Below are 24,685 nucleotides of genomic sequence, written 5' to 3'. Positions count from 1 at the left end.
GACCTCACCGCCACTATCACCCGACCTCAACCCAATTGAGATGGTTTGGGATGAGTTGGACTGCAGAGTGAAGGAAAAGCAGCCAACGAGTGCTCAGCATATGTGGGAACTCCAAGACTGTTGGAAAAGCCTTCCAGGTGAAGCTGGTTGAGAGAATGCCGAGTGTGCAAAGGGTGTTTACTTTGAAGAATCTGAAATATGTTTTGATTTGTTTAACACTTTTTTGGTTACTACATGATTCAATGTGTTATTTCATAGTTGATGTTCTCACTATTATTCTACAATGTAGAAAATAGTAAAAGAAAAAAACCCTTGAATGAGCAGGTGTCAAAACTTTAATGGTACTGCATTATACATATAGACACTGCAACCTTTTCCCTATGGAGTACTTTATATTTGAATTTCAAAGGATATCATAATACAAAAGTTATCTAGAAACAATCTTTGAAGCATTTTCTCTCAACCTGTGTCCTCTTTGCAGTTGCCGAGCAGTTGGGTGGAAAACACAGATCCTTGCAGGGTGTTGCCATAGCAGCAGGGATTGTTGGCGCGCTCTGTATCTCTATGGTAGCCTTCATTGCCTACTGGATCGTTGTGCCAAGGACCATTGGGGCCACAGAGAAGAGAATGCTCTTCTCTACAAAGGAGTGACAGTTTTTAGGGGAAGGCTTTGCCCTGTTACTCTTAAGGTTGTTTCCTCTGTCCTAGTTCTTGTGATCATTGACTTAAAGTAGGTGGGTCAGTGACAGTGCAATAACTTAATGAATATATCTGTGTAACCTGCACATATAGCACTGCATGTTTAAATAGTTTATTTCCATTTTAAAGGTGTTTAAAGTCTGGTATTAAGGGCTATGTTCTTTGTCTGGGGGTAAGGTCAAGTATACATGGATGCTATTCAATATCTATTATCATAATTCAAAATGTCAAATCAAACATGACTACCTATTTTGGTGTATTAGTTTCAAGGGCTTCTTTGATGCTGTCCAAATCATATTTAAATGCAATTTTTCTATAACCTGTCTTTCAATTTCCCAGTTTTTACAAATACTGGTGTATAAAACCACACTCATATTTTACTTTTAAAAACTATCGTAAAATGGCTTGTTGTTTTTCCATGATGTTTCATAATCTGTCCTGCTGCCCTTGAAGTTCTCTAGCCTCAGACAATTACACATTCAAACAGGCTGTTCTGGAATTTAAACTCAATGAATTGGAGTGAAACCATTACCTGATTACAGAATGGACCCTAGCCCAAAGTTACAATGGTACCGTTGAATGTGTATTTGAAGACACTTTATTTTTTAAAGACATGGATTGAGGGAATAAATACACATGCCACTGTTCATCCATCCATCATTTCTGTAAAAAAAAAAAAAAAAACCTGTCTTAAAAAAACATTCATTAAAGGTTTAGAAACAAAAACGTTGGCATCTCCCTTCGCGTTTATTCCCCCCCCCACAAACCATCCCGAGGTGACGCAAAGAGCAGAAATCATCCCACTGGGTACAGACGTCAATTCAACGTCTATTCCACATTGGTTCAACATAATTTCATTGAAATTATGTTGAACCAAAGTGGAAATGTTGATTTACCCAGTGGGACGCCTCTGTTAGAGGTTCAAGCAGCTTGAAACATGGACAATATTATCTGCTTATTTTTCAGACAGTGCAACACAGTCGAGCAGTCCTCAAATTCATACTGGCATCCATACACAAACACCAGGGTAGTGTTCAGTAGGGCACATCGTAACAAAACGTTATGCAACGGGAAATACGATAATGTGCCATTTCACTCCATTGCAACAATGTTTTCCGCCTATTGAACATAGCCCATGGCAGCCCCTTGGTGATTGAAGTAAGTTTACTGAACTATCTGTATTGAGTACAATTTATAGACGGCACAAGTATTGCATATCAAAAGATAACTGTCATTCAAGGTAACATGTTTTTTCCCCCTCATCCTAAGTCAGTTATGAATTTTCAGAAAGACCAATGCTAATTCAAACATGGAGAGAGGGTTCTGAAAAACATAAAATATGGATTTTACACATGAACACAGTGGATGGTTGTCAATCATATTTCGAGGATAATTTTCCTCATGGTGTACGGAATACACACCACGATTGTTTTGCATTTTCTCAGCGACAATACAAGGCATTAAGCGAGGAATTCAATATTCAAAGACAACTGAAACACACCAATGAGATCTTTCTCAAGCAGACAAAACACATTAAAAGTGAATGAAAGCAAGATTTGCCCAAAGAAAACACAGAAGATCTGAGGATAACTGTGCTTGAGAGGAAAAGTCTACCTTTTTTGATCACAGAATGCGACAAAAGCTGAATTTTGAAGGGGAGGAAACATTGAGTTCTGTTATTATTGGTCCTTCCAAAACATTTTGTATCAGGTACTTGTTCTGTTCTATGCAGGCAAATTATACAGTGGTCAAAATAAGGTTGTTTGCATGCAGGAAAGTCTGCCTAAACCTTAAGGGCAGAATAGTAGAATAGAAACTTGAGGTCTTGGGTTCAGTTCATTCACTGGTTATTCCAGACTTTGTAAGTGCTCCTTGCTCACCATGTCAGTGAGAGGAGAGATGTATAGTGGCCAAGGGGCATGAAGATCAACAGAAATTGAGAAAGGAGGGGGGATTAAGACAGCTCAAGGTGTCTGAGCTGATCCAATGTCTTTCTGGTTTTCAACATGTGGGTGGAAAAACAACCCCCCCCTACATTTTTTTGGGGAGGAAACTTGAACAATTAAACATCGTCAATAAATACAATTAAATCTTCTCAGTTCCAGCTGTTATAACTCATCCCCTACATGCTTTTCTGACTGGTCTTTCTCTGTTGATTCTGAAAATGGAGAGGAATACAATATTATACTCTAGTATATAACAGCACAGCATATTACTTTGAAAAGGTTTTATACCATCATAGTTGCTCCACCTTGAATGGAAAGCCAAATTCTATTCCTTTCCATTAGATTCTCACTTGTATAGCGAGAAATTGTAAGACAACTGGGTGCCAAGTTGCACATGCAAAAGGATAGTTGCTTTGGCAGACGTACCTGTACTTGCAGTTTCATCTTTAGGCTGCGATTGGCTGGACGAGTCTGTGTTCTGTCCAGTGGGCTCTTTGGTGGGCGGTTCCTCTTCTGGCTGCACCACCTTAGTGGTTTCTGTCAAATGAAAACAAATCCCACCAATGAAAAGATGGGTCTGATTGGTGATTACATTTTTGTCTAAAAGGGATCTTTGACAAGTTATTGCACACGTCATGTGAAGCACTTCCGTGGCAAATTACATGATTTTCTGTTTCAAAGCATTTTGCTAAGGTGTGGCCTGTTGAACATGACCCTCCCTATATGTATAAAGCCATAACAGAAATGTATTGGGTTTTCCCCCCCTCTCTCTGACCTTTGTCTTTAGTCTCCTCCTTGGGAGGTATGACTTTCTCCTCTGTTTTGCTGCTGTTGGCCTTGCTGCTGCTCTCCGAGGCGGTGCTGTTGGCTTTGCTGCTGCTCTCCGAGGCAGTGCTGTTGGCCTTGGCCTTGGCCCTGGGCTTGGCAAACTTGGCCTTGTTCAGCAGGTAGTGGACCTCGCGGTCCAGCAGAGACAGCTTGGACTCAATGTCTTTGGACAGCAGCACGGGCCGCTCTGTGGGAGAACGCTTCTCCTGCTCGGCCACCGTGTCGTTCTTCCACGTCTGCAGAAGAGGGGGAGGTGTTGGGGGTTAAAAATGAACAAATAATAATAAAAAGGTTGTTTCTTTGTTCCACATTGATGACAAACGAGGGACAATAACCATGTGAACCACATCTCATATTTGAGTAATTTTGAATTCCTGAGGTAATGGTCCATCAAAACAAAATCTCGGCAAAGGTATCAATGAGTAAAACAAATAGAAGTTTATGAATCACTACATACAATGGTCTCGTTGATGACTCTGTCTAACGTCTTCAGCTCCACTTCGGTGAAGATTTGGTCGTCCTCTGGTGTTAGTTTGACGCTCCTTGAGGAAAAAAACATGTCAAATGGATGCATTGTAAATTTCACCTCTGAAGCTAAGCAGGGCTGGTTCTGGTCGCTCCCTGGATGGCAGACCCGATGCTGCTGGAAATGGCGTTAGAGGGCCAGTGTGGGGGTTCTAAGGAGATCCCAATGCTCCAGGGCCGTGAAGGGGACGGGTGCCATCTTTAGGATGGGATGTTAAAAAGGGTGTCCCGATTCTCTAGGGTCACTAAAGAGCCAATGGCACTTATCATATGAGTGTTAACCCCAGTGTCCTGGCCAAATTCCCAATCTGGCCCTCATACCATCATGGCCACCTAATCTACAGCTTCCAATTGGCTCATTCATCCCCTCCCCTTGTAACTCTTCCCCCCCAGGTCGTTTCTGTAAAAGAGAATGTGTTCCCAGTCAACTTAACTGGTAAAATCCGTTTAGCATTTTCCCTACTAATGGTTAGGGGAAGCTGATCCTAGAGCTGTCAGGACCCACCTGAGGAAGAAGCTGGAGTGGTTGAGCATGCTCTCCAGGGCGGCCAGGTGGTCGGGCCACTTCCTGCGCTCCTCCACACGGAAGAACATGGCCTTGCACAGTTTCCTGAGCTCCTGCAGCTTTTCCCGCAGCTCCTTGGTGACTGCAGAGTAGCCATCCTCATCCATCCAGGCCGACGCCTCGCTCAGCTTGGTCGTGATGGCCTCCTTCTCCTCCTCTGACACCACCGCCTGGTACTCCTCCTGGTACATCTTGTCCTTAGGAGGAAGGAGAGGAAAAGAGGGGGGGGGGGGAATTAGACAGCTGCAAGAAGTGGGTTATATACACACCTATGGGGAGGGGGGGGGGGCATACTAGTGTTGTGCTGTTCTTACCTGGGTCTCAAAAATGAATGCCTCAAGGCTGTTCAGGGTCTTCTCCCTCTCCTGCTTCTCCAGGTCTCTATCAGTCAGGTCTTGGAGCCTGTCAGGTCAAGGGGAAATCAAAACATTATTGCAGCGAATTTGGAGGTTGCTGGGGCTCGAACCTGGATCTATGAGTCTGTCAAACAACTTAACCATTACACCAAGAGATCCAAAACCTCTGGCGAAGTTGCTAGGTTTTGAACCAAGTCAGGATGCAACATGAATATCATTATAGATTGATTTGTCAATGTTTAACTTCCCCACCCTGCACATTTGAAGCCTCCTAAAATGTCAGAAGGAAAGATAGCGCAACATACTTCTTGTTTGAGGAGGCGATTTCTTCCAAGCTAGGGTTAAGGATGTCGTTCACTTGGAGCTCCACTGAGACATCTTCAGAGAACTTGGTTCTCTTCTGAGGCTTGGCTTTCTCCTCCGCCGCCGCCCCCTTCTCCTCCGCCCCCGCCTCCTTCTCCGCCGCCCCCGCCTCCTTCTCCGCCGCCTCCTTCTCCTCCTCCTCCTCCGCCTTCTCCCCCTTCTCCTCCTTCTCCTCCTCCGCCGCCTCCTCCTCCTCCGCCGCCACTCCATTTTTTTCTCCCTCCTTTTCAGAGAAAGATGATTCATTTACATAATGGTAATGACACTTAGTTATTTAATGTCCAATTCAAACAGAGAACGAGGTAAAACTCATTCATGTGAGGTATATGCTTTACTGACAACATCCTGTAACCAAATGTTCCATATAAAATGTTAAGTTTCGAAATGTTCATTAAACACGAAAGCACTGAATACACCCCAGGGCTGAGCGTCCATGTGGAATCCAACTGAGCCGAGTGTTTACCTGAGGGTCAGCCTTGCTGTCCAATGCCTCTCCCTTAGTCTTCTCTTGGGTTGGGACTTCCTCCTCCTGTTTCTCCCCAGGCTCCTGCTTCTCTTCCTGGGGTGCAGCCTCCTCCTTCTGGCCCTGCTCCTTCTGGCCCTGCTCCTTCTGGCCCTGCTCCTTCCCAGGCTCCGTATGAACCTCCTCCTCATCCTGGGCACAGAAACAATAGGGGACAGGCAGGGAGAGTTAGACAGCCATGAACTTAGTGTGAAGGAGAGGGACTCTAGAGCATGTTACATTAGGATGGGGACTGAGGAGAGGATTACCTGAACTGGTTCCGTCACATTTGCGTTGGGCTCTGAGGATCCCCCTCCAAACAGGCTGGAAATGGTATTTCCTAGTTCTGACAAATCAAAAGAGCCAGAATTCAGACATGGAAGAGACTATGACTGACTAATGGGGGGGAAAATCAGATGTCAATTGATTACGTAAAACCCACTTGTCAGAGTTGATTCCTCATCCTTCTCCTCCACAATGGTCTCAAAGACAGACTCCACCTAAAAATAAAAATAAACTATTAGTTAAAGCGATAAGTCACCAAAATAAAATCATGTTCATTGCTTTCTGACCTTGTGTATGGACCAAGAGTCAACACCTCCTAACCTACGATGAGGCTTGCATAGCTAAAACCACCACAGGCTAATGTTAGCATTGATTACCCCAAAACAATGAGTTCAATAGTGCACATTTTCATGTCCAAATCAACTCAGTGACTTCAAGCCAATTTGAAATTGGGTTCATGTTGGTAGATAAGTATTACAGATCTCAGAGATAAACACGATGTAGGTTTTACATTTAAAAAAAGTAATTTGAACTTTTTACATGTACTTACAAAATCATCAAACCGTTAAAGAAAAAATGAAATGCATATTATTTACATGTATTTTGCAAACATCTTTAAAAAAGTTAAATGTCTGATAAGTTTTGTATCTGACATTATTGTACTTCCAGAGAGGAGCTCCATAAGCATCAGAGGGGTGCACTGACCATAGAGATTAGAGGTCGACCGATTATGATTTTTCAACGCCGATACCGATTATTGGAGGCCCAAAAAAAGCCGATTAAAAATCGGCCGTTTTTAAAAAAAAATTATTTGTAATAATGACAATTACAACAATACTGAATGAACACTTACTTTAACTTAATATAATACATCAATAAAATCAATTTAGCCTCAAATAAATAATGAAACATGTTCAATTTGGTTTAAATAATGCAAAAACAAAGTGTTGGAGAAGAAAGTAAAAGTGCAATATGTGCCATGTAAAAAAGCTAACGTTTAAGTTCCTTGCTCAGAACATATGAAAGCTGGCGGTTCCTTTTAACATGAGTCTTCAATATTCCCAGGTAAGAAGTTTTAGGTTGTAGTTATTATAGGAATTATAGGACTATTTCTCTCTATACGATTTGTATTTCATATACCTTTGACTATTGGATGTTCTTATAGGCACTTTAGTATTGCCAGTGTAACAGTATAGCTTCCGTCCCTCTCCTCGCTCCTGCCTGGGCTCGAACCAGGAACACATCGATAACAGCCACCCTCGAAGCAGCGTTACCCATGCAGAGCAAGGTGAACAACTACTCCAAGTCTCAGAGCAAGTGACGTTTGAAACGCTATTAGCGCGCACCCGCTAACTAACTAGCCATTTCACATCGGTTACACCAGCCTAATCTTTGGAGTTGATAGGCTTGAAGTCATAAACAGCGCAATGCTTGAAGCACAGCGAAGAGCTGCTGGCAAAACGCACGAAAGTGCTGTTTGAATGAATGCTTATGTAACCGATGTGAAATGGCTAGTTAGTTAGCGGTGGTGCGCGCAATAGCGTTTCAATCGGGTGACGTCACTCGTTCTGAGACCTGAAGTAGTTGTTCTCCTTGCTCGACAAAGGCCGCGGCTTTTGTGGCGCGATGGGTAACGATGCTTCGTGGGTGTCAGTTGTTGATGTGTGCAGAGGGTCCCTGGTTCAAGCCCAGGTTGGGGCGAGGAGAGGGACGGAAGCTGTTACATTTACGAGCCTGCTGCTGCCTACCACCGCTCAGTCAGACTGCTCTATCAAATCCTAGACTTAATTATAACATAATAACACAGAAATACGAGCCTTTGGTCATTAATATGGTAGAATCCGGAAACGATCTCGAAAACAAAACGCTTATTCTTTCAGTGAAATACGGAACCGTTCCGTATTTTATCTAACGGGTGGCATCCCTAAGTCTAAATATTCCTGTTACATTGCACAACCTTCAATGTTATGTCATAACTACGTAACATTCTAGCAAATTAGTTCGCAACGAGCCAGGCGGTCCAAACTGTTGCATATACCCTGACTCTGCGTGCAATGAACGCAAGAGAAATGACACAATTTTACCTGGTTAATATTGCCTGCTAACCTGGATTTCTTTTAGCCAAATATGCAGGTTTAAAAATATATACACTTCTGGTATGGTAGGTACAGTCGTGCAACGATTGTGCTTTTTTCACAAATGCGCTTTTGTTAAATCATCCCCCGTTTGGCGAAGTCAGCTGTCTTTGTTAGGAAGAAATAGTCTTCACAGTTCACAACGAGCCATGCGGCCCAAACTGCTGCATATACCCTGACTCTGTTTGCAAGAGAAGTGACACATTTTCCCTAGTTAAAAGAAATTCATGTTAGCAGGCAATATTAACTAAATATGCAGGTTTAAAAATATATACTTGTGTATTGATTTTAAGAAAGGCATTGATGTTTATGGTTGGAGCAACGTGTACTTAAGTGATTATATGCAACGCAGGACAGGCTAGATTAACTAGTAATATCATCAACCATGTGTAGTTAACTAGTGATTATGATTGATTGATTTTTATAAGATAAGTTTAATGCTAGCTAGCAACTTACCTTGGCTTCTTACTGCATTTGCGTAACAGGCAGGCTCCTCGTGGAGTGCAATGTAAAGCAGGTGGTTAGAGCGTTGGACTAGTTAACCGTAAGGTTGCAAGATTGAATCCCTGAGCTGACAAGTGTGTCGTTCTGCCCCTGAACAAGGCAGTTAACCCACTGTTCCTAGGCCGTCATTGAAAATAAGAATGTGTTCTTAACTGACTTGCCTAGTTAAATAAAGGTCTAAAAAATATATATATATATATATATATTAAAAAAATAAAAATGTAGGCTAAATCGGCATCCAAAAATAACGATTTCCGATTGTTATGAAAACTTGAAATCGGCCCTAATTAATCGTCCATTCCAATTAATCGGTCAACCTCTAATAGAGATCACATCATTCACATTCTATAAGTAATTCTATGGTACTGACCCGGTCCAGGAGGAGCATGCCACTCTCATCCATGTTGAAGTGGGCCTTAATGCCCTTGGACTCAGCATCCATGTGCTTCTGGAAGCTGCTGCTCACCCCAGACAGCTGCACTGTGGTCAGGTTGAGAGAGCCAAACACACTGGCAGAGGAAAGGAAGGAAAAGAAAGCGAGGTGGAGATTTAAAATCAGATGCAACATAAGGTTGTGTTATGGCTGTTTATTTGACTTCTGTTACAATTCAAAACTGTATGTCCCCTTAGCCCTAATAGAATTGGCCTATAGCCAATGGCAAACTAACGCTGTTACTGTATATCCTTAATTTTCCAGAATTTTCCTTGGGAGAGGTGCTGCAGTGTTATGATTGACATCACCCTGATCCAATCACGCGCAACCAGACAAAATCAACGACACCTACGCTCTGTGCTTTCTCTGGCTGACCCTCCACCACAGAAGGCACTGAGGGAGGCTTAAACAATAGATTTTCGGACCGATTCATGCTACATTTGGATCGGTTTGTGCTCCCGTGGACCAATGCACTCGTATCTTAAACATTTAAACCCGATTCTGATACGCATCGGTGAATCGTTACATCTCTACAGTTTTGCCGTGTTGTTTCACACAGATTGGGTTAAGTCTATGTGCCAGTTTCCTGGACACAGATTAAACCAAGTCCTGGGAAAATAAATAATTGGTTCTCCGTTGAGCATGGTTTTAAGTCCAGGCCTAAGCTTAATCTGTGTCCAGGAAATCGGCCCTAAGTTCCTACCAATTAACCCATCTTTATTGGGGAGGTGCTCACCTGAGGTCATTTTGGCCCAAGAAGCTGAGGTCGCCATAGTTGATATCAAAGGCAAAGTCATCAGTGTAGCGGTTGAAGGTGATGACCTTGCGCTGGGGGTAGGGGGCCATCCTCTGGAACAGGATACGCTTGTTGTGTTTCAGGCTCCTGGAGCCATCCTCATCCTCCGTCTCCCTGGTGAACTCCACCTGGAGAATGAGAGAGATGAATGAAAAGATGAGCACCGTATGATATCGAGTTGTGGTGCTAAGCTTTTCCATTCATTTTGGGTTGAGGTATATAGCTGAACTTACATAACTGATGGCGTGGGATGTGGACCCATCTTAACAATTATTAATTTTTTTACCCCTTTTATTCCCCAATATCCAAGTGGTAGTTACCGTCTTGTCCCATCGCTGCAACTCCCGTATAGACTCGGGAGAGGCGAAGGTCGAGAGCCGTGCGTCTTCCGAAACACGACCCCGCCAAGCCGCACTGCTTCTTGACACAATGCACGCTTAACCCAAACCAATGTGTTGGAGGAAACGGCGTACAGCTGGCGACCAAAGTCCGATTGCAAGCGCCCGGCCGCCACAAGGAGTCGCTAGAGCGCGATGGGACAAGGACATCCCAACCGGCCAAACCCTCCCCTATCCAGGACGAGGCTGGGCCAAATTGTGTGTTGCCTCATGGGTCTCCCAGTCACATGCGACGCAGCCTGGTATCAAACCAGGATCTGTAGTGACCCGGCTGGCACAGCGATGCAGTGCATTAGACCGCTGTGCCACTCGGGAGGCTAGACAATAGACAACTTTTGGGGTTTCGTCTCCTCTAAAAGGAATGGATGGATGGTAATGGAATTAGTTTTTAAAAAAGGGGTGGGGTTCAATGTTAAAGAATGAGCTGTGTTACCTGGATGGGGAAAACAGCTGCCTCCCTGACCAGGAAGGGTTTGACTTTGAAGGCCTTGCTGAGGGCAGCGGCCTGGTACACAGCACCCATAGCTGCAGCCTCGTCTGCATTGATGTTCTTTCCCAGCTCCTCTCTACACACACACACACACACACACACACACACACACACACAGTGGTCAATGTCATGCAGATATCTTGTTTATTCAAAGTGATAATTCACTCCAAAAACAAGGTTGGCCAGAGACATTGTCATACCTCAAAAGCAGTCAAATATTGTGGATGTAAGGCATATCTAGCATACGTGAACTAATCTTCAAATTAGATTGCTTTTCAGGTCTGAAAGCATCTGTCAAAGTTTGATTTGGGATTCAACTATCCCGTTAAGCCTTCTCATCCCAGGTGGAGCGTTGCCAACATGTAAGTTACATACTATTTAACTATAGAATCTACAATTGTTGTAGTATCTGCGGGTGAAACATTTCTATTGTGTTCCCTTGTCGAGAGTATTGTTTTGAATAGAACACCCTTCAGCCCAAACCCTGGACAATAGGGAGCATTCTAAGTCCCTCAAGTTTGTTTGTCCTGTAGTATACAGACTCAGGTATTGACTTGTTGAGTGAAAAACTTGACATACTTAGGGCTTTGGCGGTCACAAAATTTCACCAGCTGGTGATTGTCAAGCAACTGTCAGTCTCATGGTAATTGACTGTTAATTAAACAAACACATTTTGCATCTCCTGGCTTCCACAAAGCCTACAAGCCATTTTAAAAAGTCTAATAAATCCATGTAATATAGCCTACACCACAATAATGCCATTATTTATTTTAGACAGGTCTAAAGAAACATCTGAAGAAAATGTAGTCCATTTCAGAAGAAAATAATAGAATACTCTGAGTTGTCCTTATGTGGCTATGCCAAATGGCTGTGGGCTACATTAGTTCATTTAGCAGACAAGATTTGCTTATCATTCTGTGGCATTATTTTATAGTATGAAGAATACAATTGAACAAAGCTGAATAAAATTGTCTCCAAACGATTTGAGGGAGTGCACGTGGCTATTCTGTGTTAAGCGGTTAACAAAGAAATAGGTATGCCTACATGCTTAATTTAGAGTAACTTTAGTTGTTCTACAAACGTTGGGCTGTATGTTTAGATTTTTAATACATTGGGAGACTGCATGATGAGATTCTAATGATGATTACGGCCTGTGTGGCCGTAATGCACCCTGCGCGGTCGGAAGCCCTCACATGGCTCTGTCACGTGACCAGGTTTTTTCCTCACAGGCCAAAAATGAAGACAGACACGTCGGGGACGCAACTGCGTGTGTTCTTATCCAATTCCGAGGTGCATATTGAAGATATTGGAAGAAATTGTCCACATTCATTTTGTCAGCCAACAAGAGTAGGCCTAACGAACAGCAAAAGCACTAGCCTATGTCAATCTACAGTCGTGGCCAAAAGTTGAGAATGACACAAATATACATTTCCACAAAGTTTGCTGTTTCAGTGTCTTTAGATATTTTTGTCAGATGTTACTCTGGAATACTGAAGTATAATTACAAGCATTTCATAAGTGTCAAAGGCTTTTGACAATTACATGAAGTTGATGCAAAGAAGTCAATATTTGTAGTGTTGACCCTTTTTCAAGACCTCTGCAATCCACCCTGGCATGCTGTCAATTACCTTCTGGGCCACATCCTGACTGATGGCAGCCCATTCTTGCATAATCAATGCTCGGAGTTTGTCAGAATTTGTGGGTTTATGTTTTTACGCCCGCCTCTTGAGGATTGACCACAAATTCTCAATGGGATTAAGGTCTGGGGAGTTTCCTGGCCATGGGCCCAAAATATCGATGTTTTGTTCCCCGAGCCACTTAGTTATCACTTTTGCCTTATGGCAAGGTGCTCCATCAAGGCATTGTTCATCACCAAACTGTTCCTGGATGGTTGGGAAACGTTGCTCTCGGAGGATGTGTTGGTACCATGCTTTATTCATGACTGTGTTCTTAGGCAAAATTGTGAGTGAGCCCACTCCCTTGGCTGAGAAGCAACCCCACACATGAATGGTCTCAGGATGCTTTACTGTTGGCATGACAGAGTGAACTCCAGCCTGTGTTAACGAGAGAATCACTAACTGGATGTCAGCTGGTCCTTTTGTGGCAGGGATGAAATGCAGTGGAAATGTTTTTTGGGGGATTCAGTTCATTTGCATGGCAAAGAGGGACTTTGCAATTAATTGCAATTCATCTGATCACTCTTCATAACATTCTGGAGTATATGCAAATTGCCATCATACAACCTGAGGCAGCAGACAGTGAAAATTAATATTTGTGTCATTCAAAACTTTTGGGCACGACTATACTATCCTCCATAGCACAAAAGTCAACCTATTCTATTCTGCGTGAGAAATAAATATTCCAAACAGTCTGGGACAGTTGTGGGATGAGATAGATCCCATATTAATACAACCACTAGCATCTAAAAACCTTTGTTATGCAATGCAGCTGACGCAATGGATCAGAACGTTTAGCTTAAAATGTTGAACTATTAGGCTATTTCTTCACATAATAAGCGCAGCAATGCACACATGGTAGTAGGCTATAAGCAGGAATGTTCCATTACTGCAACACATCATCAAAAGTGACCGCAAATGCAATTATGCATGTAATGCTTTTATTGTAAAGGTGCATTTATGGTGAAAATGATCTTCCCCAAACTTAAAACTCATGCGCTGCTTATATATGCCAGTTAGGCTCTACACCCCTTGTAAAGCAGATTAATGTGCTTCATTTTGAGAAGTTATTTGGCCACTTTAGTTGTGATACAAACCTTATTAAAACATATAGGCATATGAGCTAGGCTACATGAGGTGTGAGACTATTGATGGACTAACTCCTAAACTTGGGATAGGGTTAATTATCAGGTATCCTATTGAAATATTGAGTGCTTAGGTTTAGAGGGTCTACATCAGAAGTTGATGGTTATCTGTAGGAGGAAGGTATATGGTGGATGCAATTAAGCTTGGAATGTGTTTAGAGCAGGGAAAACGATCACGTGGCAGCACTGATAAGGGGAGAGAGCCGTGGATTAGTGATGAAGGGGATCGAAGTCAGGTCACATTAAGGGAGGAACAGTCTACTGCCCGCGTCACTTCATTTCCTGCCTAGCAACAGAGATGTAGTGTTGAGAGGAGGAGATTCCACCCCAAATTGGGGTACATACAGTTGAAGTTTACATACACCTTAGCCAAATGCATTTAAACCCAGTTTTTCACAATTCCTGAAATGTAATCCTAGTAAAAAGTCAGTTAGGATCACCATTTTATTTTAAGAATCTGAAATGTCAGAATAATAGTATAGAGAATGATTTATTTCAGCTTTTATTTCTTTCATCATATTCCCAGTGGGTCAGAAGTTTACATATACTAATTGAGTGTTTGGTAGCATTGCCTTTAAATTGTTTAACTTCGGTCAAACGTTTTGGGTAGCCTTCCACAAGCATCCCACAATAAGCTGGGTGAATTTTGGCCCATTCCTCCTGACAGAGCTGGTGTAACTGAGTCCGCTTTGTAGGCCTCCTTGCTCGCACACACTTCAGTTCTGCCTACAAATTTTCTATAGGATTGAGGTCAGGGCTTTCTGATGGACACTCCAATACCTTGACTTTGTTGTCCCTAAGCCATTTTGCCACAACTTTGGAAGTATGCTTGGGGTTATTGTCCATTTGGAAGACCCATTTGCGACCAAGCTTTAACTTCCTGACTGATGTCTTATGTTGCTTCAATATATCCACATAATTTCCCTTCCTCGTGATTCCATTTATTTTGTGAAGTGCACCAGTCGCTCTTGCAGCAAAGCACCCCCACAACATGATGCTGCCACTCCCGTGCTTCACAGTTGGGATGGTGTTCTTCGGCTTGCAAGCATACCCCTTTTTCCTCCAAACATAACGATGGTCATTATGGCCAAACAGTTCTATTTTTGTTTCATCAGACCAGAGGACATTTCTCCAAAAAGTACAATCTTTGTCCCCATGTGCAGTTGCAAACCTTAGTCTGGCTTTTTTTATGGCATTTTGGAGCAGTGGCTTCTTCCTTGCTGAGCGGCCTTTCAGGTTATGTCGATACAGGACTCGTTTTACTGTGGATATAGATACTTTTGTACCCGTTTCCTCCAGCATCTTCACAGGGTCCTTTGCTGTTGTTCTGGGATTGATTTGCTTTTTTCGCACCAAAGTACGTTCATCTCGAGGAGACAGAACGCGTCTCCTTCCTGAGCGGGATGACGGCTGTGTGGTCCCATGGTGTTTATACTTGTGTACTATTGTTTGTACTGATGAACATGGTACCTTCAGGCATTTGGAAATTGCTCCCAAGGATGAACCAGACTTGTGGAGGTCTGCAACTTATTTTCTGAGGTCTTGGCTGATTTTCCCATGATGTCAAGCAAAGAGGCACTGAGTTTGAAGGTAGGCCTTGAAATACATCCACAGATACACCTCCAATTGAGTCAAATGTCAATTAGCCTATCAGAAGCTTCTAAAGCCATGACATCATTTTCTGGAATTTTCCAAGCGGTTTAAGGCACAGTCAACTTTGTGTATGTAAACTTCTGACCCACTGGAATTGTGATACAGTGAATTATAAGTGAAATAATCTGTCTGTAAACAATTGTTGGAGAAATTACTTGTGTCATGCACAAAGTAGATGTCCTAACCGACTTGCCAAAACTATAGTTTGTTAACAAGAAATTTGTGGAGTGGTTGAAAACTAGTTTTAATGACTCCAACCTGAGTGTATGTAAACTTCCGACTTCAACTGTATACCGTCACTACTGTAAATAATATTGTCACCCATCAGACTTTTCTATATTCATTTTACATTTTAGTCATTTAGCAGACGCTCTTATCCAGAGCGACTTACAGTAGTGAATGCATACATTTCTTCTCCGTACTTATTCAATCTTGTCTTTACATATACTAAATAATACATTACATTTGTTTTGATTTAGAATGGACCATTATGCACCTGCATCGAAATAGGGGCAGCGGGGGAAAAAAAAAAATGTCATCTATGCACACACAGTTGAAGTCGGAAGTTTACATACACATAGGTTGGAGTCATTAAAACTAGTTTTTCAACCACTCCACAAGTTTCTTGTTAACAAACTATAGTTTTGGCAAGTCGGTTAGGACATCTACTTTGTGCATGAGTACCAGGCAGTTAGCAAGTTTGGTAGGTTACTAATGACCAGTAGCAGCATCAGAGCTTGGAGAAGCCTAATTACCATGACTAAACAGTCATGTGGAATTTGACTGCCCTCGTGTCCGCCGGTGTGGTGGTAATACGGTCACCGCAACAGCACTAGACATACTTACTTCCCAACGGCTTTGAGCAGCACCTCCTGCACCTTAGGCACTCGAGTGGAGCCGCCCACCAGGATCACCTGCTCAATCTCGTCCTGTTAGAAGACAATGTTGGAAGATATACAAACAGTATTTGCAAATAAACAAACATTAACATAACACATGTTGGTTCAATCTATAAATCCCTGAAGGCTTGTCATGCTGAAACATGTCAGAGTTTAACATATTGTTCCATTGAACACTCCACTAGAATAATGGGAATTTCATATCAAACCGATATCAAAGTGCAACTTTTTAGTCACACAGACATCAACTATCCTACTTCAGTTTTTGATTGTCAGGGCTCCAGACTAACATTTCCCCCTGGCGGCACTTTTTTAGTTGGCGGCACCAGCCCATGATTTCGTGGAACAAAAATATTTTTTCAGCAGCTTCACACAATAGAATACACTTGCGTCATCTTATAAAGTCAATATAAAAATCATGCACAATGCCTTAAGTGTATTAGACTACTGAGATATACAAATAAGTTATAGCCAACATGTCCAAGCAGGAACGCATGATTCTAAATACTTTGATATGCAACCTAATCCAGCCCCCCACACTTCTGAATCAGAGGGGTTGGGTTAAATGCAGAAGACACGTTTCAGTTGTACAACTGACTAGGTATCTCCCTTTCCTGTGATAGTCAAGTCTACCTAAAATTCATGACAATTTTACTGTCAAAATAGGGTGCCAGAATTTTTCAGTTCAATAGAGATTAATTTTCCTTCCTCTTTATGTGCATCAATATTATATATAGGCCTCATTCGACTAAACTAAAAACACAGCTAGATCTAACTAAATATATAACACTTACGGCTAGTAGCCACATATTCATCTAACAGTAAATGTAATGTCCTAAAAAGGACTAGTACACTCGCGGTAGCTGATGCGCAATTTCACAGGCTCCATATTTCAAGGCCCTATGAGATATCGTGATTGTAAAACCGTGTGCTTTGAGCTCAATAGTGATTGTTAAGGAATAAATTATTCTACAGAAAGCGGAGACCCTCCTCTCTGTAATATGTACAACAAGTTGCATCCAAAGTTGTTTGGTACACGCAATTTCATTTCAAAATGTTACATTCACGAAGGGGCACACGAGGGGGAAGAGAAAGTTTGAGATGCTTGCTCGTTGCAGCAGCCGGCCCCAGCGAAACAGGCAGGCACAGCGGCAGCACAGCCACTTCTATTACAGAAATCATGAGGATAATGCCCTTTACTGTTGAACAAATTCATGGTTTTATCTGCCCCAAAAAATAAGATGTTTTGAGGTGACCATGTGCAGATCACACCAGTGCAACCAAGAATTTTTTAACTGGCACAGCCAAGTCAAAGGGTTGCAGTCTGGAGCGCTGGACCCTACTACGTAATTGTGATAGGATTTTAAGAAAATACATTATCCTAAGGAGCATAGCCATTCCACAGACCCAGGGGATTGGAAACTACAGTGATCTTTTTGGTACTGCCAATTTTCCTGTGTCTTTTTGTGGGTCAAATTATGCTTTTGTCTACGTCATTGTTAATGCATAAAAGTCAGTTTCCCACAAGAGGTAGATAAAGTTATAGTGATTGATCAATAAGATCAAATGTTCATTAGGGCACACAATGGAATTACAAAAAAAATTTTTGCAACAGGAGTCCCTTCCTGTTTCAGCCCATTTTCTTAATAATGAATAAACACAAACTATGGTGACTCACCAGGGACATCTCTGCAGAGCTAAGGGCCTCCTGTACGGGTCCAGGCACTCTCTCAAACAGGTCAGCACACAGGGCCTCAAACTCCACACGGGTCACCTTGGCCTTGAAGTCCATTTCATCTAGAAGCCCCTCCACCTGAACATCATACAGCAAGAGTGAGAACATTTAGTTTAGATGTACAGTATTACACAACTACAGTACAGCGCTATGGGTGACAATGAAACTGACAGATCAGCATGTCCCTTCACCTGTGCCATGAATTCGGCGTTGGCGCTCAGCACCGTCTTGAGTCTCTGGGCCTCCTTGAGGAGCTTGGCCATGGCGCGGTGGTTCTCCCTCACGTCCTTCTTGGTCTTCTTCTGCTCGTTGAACAGCTTGGCTAGGTGGTCCCGCAGCCGCAGATCCATCTCAAAGCCCCCCAGAGAGCGGTCAAACCTGGCCAGAGATGGAGAACATCTGCTAGGTTAGGAACATTTTAGAAATGTGCTTGACATAGCTCCACCATAAGTCATTTCAAACACAAAAACTATCACTTCATATTGATCAGAGTAGAGGTTAAGGTGTGTGCTTTCCCCAACATCCTGTGTGTCTATATACAGGCCCTTTTGTCTCACCCTACTCCTCGGATCTGGAGCTGTGGCTGGGTGCCCGAATCTTTGGTCTTGACCGTCTGGTATGTGACGATGGTTGCCGTCGTGCTGCCTGAACCCATGTCATAGAACATCATGTTCTGTAGAGGGAGACAACAGGCATGACTATAAGACTAGGGTTACACAAAGCAACTTTAATGCAATTACAGGTTGAAAGCGACATCTTAAGCAACTTTACTTACACACGAAGCAACTTATGAAGCGCAACTCAAAAAGTTACCAGTTGGTTCTGAATATACCAACCTAGTTCAATATAAATAAAAAAATCCAAATGTAAAAGCAGCCTAGATAGTGCACCTGAGCTGTGCTGTTGATGTCTTTCCTCCTGAAGACACCATAGTTGAGCGCCACCGCCGTGTTGTCGTTGATGAGCTGAAGAACCTTAACACCAGCCATCTGTGCGGCCTGCAGGACCGCCCTGCGCTCTGCCTGATTGAAAAAGGCCGGGACGGTGATCACTGCATCTTTGATGGGCTGCTCTGTAAGCGAGAGTAAAATATATTCAGTCAGGCGGGGCTTCAAAATAATTATACAACACAAAATGTTGAATGAGAAAACCTTTTCCCAATACTACTAGTGAACATACAAACCTGCAAAGTCCTGAGCCAGTCCACGTGAATAGTTCAAAACCATGCCCAGGAGCTCCTCTGGAGAGTACTGCATTTCTCTGTAGGAAAACAGAGAGCGGGCATTAGAACCAAGCACACTTATCCACAACTACAGCATAAGACATACTGGATCAATAACATTGTCACAGGCTGTGTAATGTGTAATTTAGGCAGTATGCAAAGGAACATCGTACACTAATAACTGATAAGTGTTCAGGTAAGCATTTTACCCCTCATCACCAATGGCTCATAGAGTTGAGTATTATTTGTACTCTTCAAAAGTACTTCAACAATGAATCCCTTGGCTCAATCTGCTGCTAAAACGAAAGAAAAAGGGAACCAATGATAGGAAATCAGATAAGACTTACTCTGAGTTTCTAAAGAGAACTGTGCCCCGACTCGCATCTTTCACCAGTTGGTGCTCGGAGAAACGTTTCTGGTAGAACGCCACCTGTGGGTTGTCGTGCTTCTTGCCCAGGAGGCTCTGAAGATACCTATAGACAAATTTGGGGTTCTTCACAGACTGCAGATGAAAGAGAAATCCAAATCAATGTCAGTGTAGATATGAATTAATGAACTGTATTGATCCCCAGAGGGGAATACAGAGTACTAACTGTATGATAGACATTTTAAAATATGTGACCTGGTAGGTTCCTATGACAAAGGGTCAGTGGTGAAATGTACTTAATAAAAAATACTTTAAAGTATTACTTAAGTAGTTTTTTGGGTTATCTGTACTTTATTATTAGATTTCTACTACTATATTTGACAACTTTTACTTTACTACATTGTTTAAAAAATAAATGTACTTTTTATTCCATACATTGTCCCCCAAACCCATAAGTACTCGTTACATTTTGAATGCTTAGCAGGACAGGAAAATGGTCCAATTCACGCACTTATCAAGAGAAGATCTCTCGTCATCCCTACTGCCTCTGATCAGGCGGCCTCACTAAACACACATGCTACCTTTGTAAATGATGTCTGAGTGTTGGAGATTAGCCCTGGCTATCCAGAAATAAAAACAAACAAAACATGCCAAAAAAAAAATGGTGCAGTCTGGTTTGCTTAATATAAGGAATTTGAAATGATTTCTACTTAAGTATATTTTTGCAATTACATTAACTTTTGATACTTAAGTATATTTAAAACCAAATACTTTTACTCAAGTAGTATTTTACTGGGTGACTCACTTTTACTGGAGTCATTTTCTATTAAGGCATCTTTACTTTTACTCAAGTATGACAATTGGGTACTTTTTCCACCACGACAAAGTGCCTTACCACTCCTAATGCACTGTCTCCAAAAAGTCGCTCGTTTTCTTTCAAACACACAGCTATTGGAGTTTTCCTCCTGGACTCCCTGTGCCACACAAAGGAAAAGAGAGTCCATTGAAACATGATGAAGCTTTGAGAATGCATTTTATCATGAACTGACACTTCGTTCCCTCTCCCAACTGTTCAGTTACCCAATTTCGTTCACCACACCTTTCAGAGGCATGCATGTCTTAAGATGGCACAGGCCCATTTGGTTATTTCCATGTTAACATACATTGTAAGGAACAATGGCTAGCTCATTAATCATAAGCAATAATGGATGTTAATAGTTGTGAATACATTAAAAAAAACATGAAATGGAGTAGGGATTTCCATCTAAAAGCACAAAGTCAATAACCCATGGTGATATGGTTAGAAATAAAGGCAATACTCACTTGTTTAAAGCAATCTCCATTGGCACGCCAGGTTTTACTATCGCTACTTTCATCCACTCACTGCCTAGGTCAACTGACATGACTGCTACAGAGGCTGTATGGACAAAATAATGGGTATGATTATTGTATTACCTGTACTTTTGTAATAAAGTGATGATTACACATTTTATGTGAGACAATACTAGAGGATTAGCTTCAATAGTTTCTCACTGGCTACAGTGGTGTGGTAGCAATGTGAGCAAATAATGTCAAAACATTTGACAAGTCCTTCGCGTCAGTTGAAATGAAATCGATGTTCACCGGTGCATCAGTAAATTAACTTGTGTAAATAGGTACAAATATGGACTGCGCATCATATTGTGAAGTGACACAGTAGAGTAGATTAACTCAAATCTCTGCATGTGTCCATTTTCTTCTCGCACTCAAAATGGAGGCATTCAGATTTGTGTTGAAATTTGCATTTGGTGTTAGGCAAATCTGCCAGTGCTTGACGCAGGCAGGTGTCTTGGAAGGAATAACCATGTGTAGTGTTAGTACCCGTTTGTGAAGGCAGCAGAGCCAGGACAAGGCAGAAGAGAGCCCATAACATCTTCCTCCTCATGATGACCTGTACACACGCTCTGGATAAGAGCGTCTGCTAAATGACTAAAATGTAAAAAAAAAAAAAGGAAAAGTGTAAAAGAAGAACAAAGACATTGATTTTCAAACACTAATAGCAGCCTCCATGGTGACTGTGCTGAATAAATAATTGGTTCACTATTGTTAGACCTCATAAGGAGCTAAATTCTTGGCGACTCAGGAATCTATCAAAGATACATTCTCTTCTACATGTACAAAGCCCTTTGCTACAAATGTCCTTGGTTTTAAAAGTCAACTTTGGGAATAAAATATATATTTTTTACTACAACCTTCCAGTCTGTGCCGTTATATATGCTCAAGAAGTTAGATTTTTTTATTGAATGCATATAGGCAAATAGGAAACAAGTGTGCTGTTTCAGGAAGGAAATAGTGAGCACATCCGCATGCTCTAGAAGCAGCAAAGCAAATGCAGTGCTTTGTGAAAGTATTCAGACCCCTTTACCTTTTCCACATTGTTACATTACAGCCTTATTCTAAAATATATTAAATACATTTTTCCCCTTATCATTCTACACAACACCCTATAATTAAAAAAAAATACCTTATTTACATAACTATTCAAACCCTTTGCTAAGAGACTTGAAATTGAGCTCAGGTGCATCCTATTTCCATTTATCATCCTTGAGATGTTTAACAACTTGATTGGAGTCCACCTGTGGTAAAATCTATTGATTGGACATGATTTGAAAAGGCACACACCTGTCTATATAAGGTCCCACAGTTGACAGTGCATGTCAGAGCAAAAACCAAGCCATGTCGAAGGAATTGTCGGTAGAGCTCTGAGACAGGATTGTGTACCAAAAACTTTATCATCGAAGGTCCACAAACACAGTGGCCTCCATCATTCTTAAATGGAATAAGTTTGGAACCACCAAGACTCTTCCTAGAGCTGGCTGCCCAGCCAAACTGAGCAATCGGGGGAGAGGGGCCTTGGTCAGGGATGTGACCAAGAACTCAATGGTCACTGACAGAGATCTAGAGTTCCTCTGTGGTGATGGGAGAACCTTCCAGAAGGACAACAATCTCTGCAGCACAACACCAATCAGGGCTTTCTGGTAGAGTGGCCAGACAGAAGCCACTCAGTAAAAGGCACATTAGGCAAACTCCAAGTGGGCTGTCAAAGGCACCTAAAGGACTGACCATGAGAAACAAGATTCTCTGGTTCGGATAAAACCAAGATTGAACTCTTAGGCCTGAATGCCAAGTGTCACGTCTGGAGGAAACCTGGCACCATCCCTAAGGTGAAGCGTGGTGGTAGCAGCATCATGCTGTGGGGATGTTTATCAGCGGCAGGGACTGGGAGACTAGTCAGGATCAAGGGAAAGATGAACAAAGCAAAATACAGAGATCATTGATAACCTGCTCCAGAGAGCTCAGGACCTCAGTGGGGCAAAGATACAACTTCCAACAGGACAACGACCCTAAGCGCACAGCCAAGACAAGACAGGAGTGACTTCGGGACAAGTCTCAATGTCCTTGAGTGGCCCAGCCAGAGCCCGGACTTGAACCCGATAGAACATCTCTGGAGAGACCTGAAAATAGCTGTGCAGCGACGCTCCCCAACAAGACTCGAGGCTGTAATCGCTGCCAAAGGTGCTTCAACAAAGTACAGAGTAAAGGGTGTGAATACTTATGTAAAATGTGATATCAGTTTAATAAATTTGCTGACATTTCTAAATCAGTTTTTTTGCTATGTCATTATGGGGTATTGTGTGTAGATTGAGAGGGGAAACAATGTATTCAATTTTAGAATAAAGCTGTAAAGTAAAATGTGGAGAAAAAAAAAAAATCAATGGATTTGAATACTTTCTGAATGCACAATCGATTGCATCTCAAGATCTGTTCGGTCCGAGTGTCCATTCCGTCACCTGCACTGTTGAACAGGAGGAGAGGTAAAAGCAAATGCCTGGTGGGCATACACCATATTACTTTCCCCTATAATAGCCTCTTTCCACACCAGTGCAGATGTAGGAACAACAGCTTTTAGAATATTACAATTATCTGCCATTACTCTTCAGCACCTCATAGGGTTCTTTAGACATCACACTTCCAAACTCTAGGTGCCAGCTTGTGCAGGTGCATTCAAGGTACAGTAGCATGCCCTTTGATCTTGAACCCGCAATCATCTAATTGGCCTGATCTCACTGACGAATTTATTTGACACGTGGCATGAATTGTACAGTACCTTTAAAGTATTCTACTTAGCAAATCAGAGTAGATTAGTTCTGTGACTGTCAATTGAAGTGCTGATGGAGTCAGGAAGCATGGTGACATATTGAAGTAATGCTTTTTCTAGCTGCGGACTTGGGCACTTCACGGAATGAAGGATATAGCCTAGCAAAGGTCTCAAGTGGCAAATAGGCAATCAGCAAGCTAATGGCTATCTAGCATGGAGATATTCAAATACATGAGCGTAGAAACTTCTAGTCCCATCAGAGTACTGACGTACTACTATGGACGCCCAGAACAGGTAATGCCTTGAGCATTAACAAAAAAAAACAAAGCAGTCTTGGGTTCTGGAAACGGGTTCAACGAGCTAACTTAGGTTAGGTAAAAAAAAAGCCATATAGTGAACTAGAATAATATACCTTAAATTAAAATCTCAACCAGCCTAGTTAGTTGATTTGAAATGAGACTGTTAGGAAATAACCGCTAGTTACTGCTTCAATTAACCTATGAACAACAGTATTTGCAGGTAGATAAAGAATGGAAAAACAATGACTTAGCTAGCTAGGCACATTTATGAGAGGAGTGACAGAGCAGACCTTACCTTCTCGAGCCGGCAGCAGTTGAGTTTTTTGAAGCAGGCTGAATTACACAAAAATATCAACAAAAGGAGAGCACGACTTAACTTGCAACAAGCTAAAACTTCCAATCTCGTATTATTTGCGTTGTGTGCTTCTTACGGTTGGCTATATGTATTGACTGAAAATCTCTTCATAGCCACACTAATAACGGTTTCTTGATTTTTACCTTGCTATATCACCGGCTTGTTCTCACCATAGGGCCCAGAACGCGGCGTGATCTCATTGGATCCACTCGAGTCGTTGTTCCGGTAGGAGAGCGCTGACGCATAGAGCCTGCCTTCTACGTTCCAAGTACTGCAGAGTGATAGGTCCACGTGCAGTGATGGCTGGCGAGAAGAAATCTTTGTCGATATGTGATTGGTCCACGTTCAATTAATGGGGGGGGAAATTATAT

General features: G+C 42.2%; 2 protein-coding genes across 2 annotated transcripts in view; one reads left to right on the top strand and one right to left on the bottom strand.

Annotated features, from left to right (window-relative positions):
- si:ch73-261i21.5 (zona pellucida-like domain-containing protein 1) overlaps positions 1 to 651 on the top strand; it is a 5,361-nt gene extending 4,710 nt beyond the window's left edge. The window contains exon 9 of the mRNA XM_029701866.1: positions 482 to 651. Coding sequence (XP_029557726.1) covers positions 482 to 651 — 170 coding nt within the window. The remainder of the gene's footprint in view (positions 1 to 481) is intronic.
- LOC115154156 (hypoxia up-regulated protein 1) lies at positions 322 to 24,602 on the bottom strand. Its single transcript, XM_029700109.1, has 24 exons — positions 24,255 to 24,602; positions 21,383 to 21,452; positions 20,846 to 20,939; positions 20,418 to 20,496; positions 19,503 to 19,657; positions 19,117 to 19,193; positions 18,824 to 19,005; positions 18,491 to 18,606; positions 18,125 to 18,311; positions 17,877 to 18,011; positions 16,146 to 16,228; positions 10,769 to 10,901; positions 9,878 to 10,065; positions 9,079 to 9,217; positions 6,227 to 6,284; positions 6,054 to 6,130; positions 5,803 to 5,937; positions 5,225 to 5,472; positions 4,878 to 4,965; positions 4,504 to 4,760; positions 3,931 to 4,015; positions 3,421 to 3,709; positions 3,072 to 3,182; positions 322 to 2,857 (listed from the first exon to the last, which is right to left on the bottom strand). The coding sequence occupies exons 2-24, from the start codon at positions 21,444 to 21,446 to the stop codon at positions 2,808 to 2,810; spliced, it is 3,030 nt and encodes a 1,009-aa protein (XP_029555969.1). The 5' UTR covers positions 21,447 to 21,452; positions 24,255 to 24,602; the 3' UTR covers positions 322 to 2,807.
- Between the last annotated feature and the right edge of the window lie 83 nt (positions 24,603 to 24,685).

Source organism: Salmo trutta, chromosome 19 (genome assembly GCF_901001165.1).
Source record: "Salmo trutta chromosome 19, fSalTru1.1, whole genome shotgun sequence".
Taxonomy (NCBI): Eukaryota; Metazoa; Chordata; class Actinopteri; order Salmoniformes; family Salmonidae; genus Salmo; species Salmo trutta.
The sequence above is the reverse complement of the archived record's forward strand: the minus strand, read 5'-3'. Positions and strand labels throughout refer to the sequence as shown.

Coding starts and splice junctions, on each gene's coding strand:
- LOC115154156 (XM_029700109.1), bottom strand. CDS start 21,446: ATGAGGAGGAAGATGTTATGGGCTCTCTTCTGCCTTGTCCTGGCTCTG. Junction 18,607..18,823: donor ACATCAACAGCACAGCTCAG/GTGCACTATCTA, acceptor CTCCCTCTACAG/AACATGATGTTCTATGACAT. Junction 4,016..4,503: donor CACTCCAGCTTCTTCCTCAG/GTGGGTCCTGAC, acceptor TTTTTCCTCAAG/GAGCGTCAAACTAACACCAG.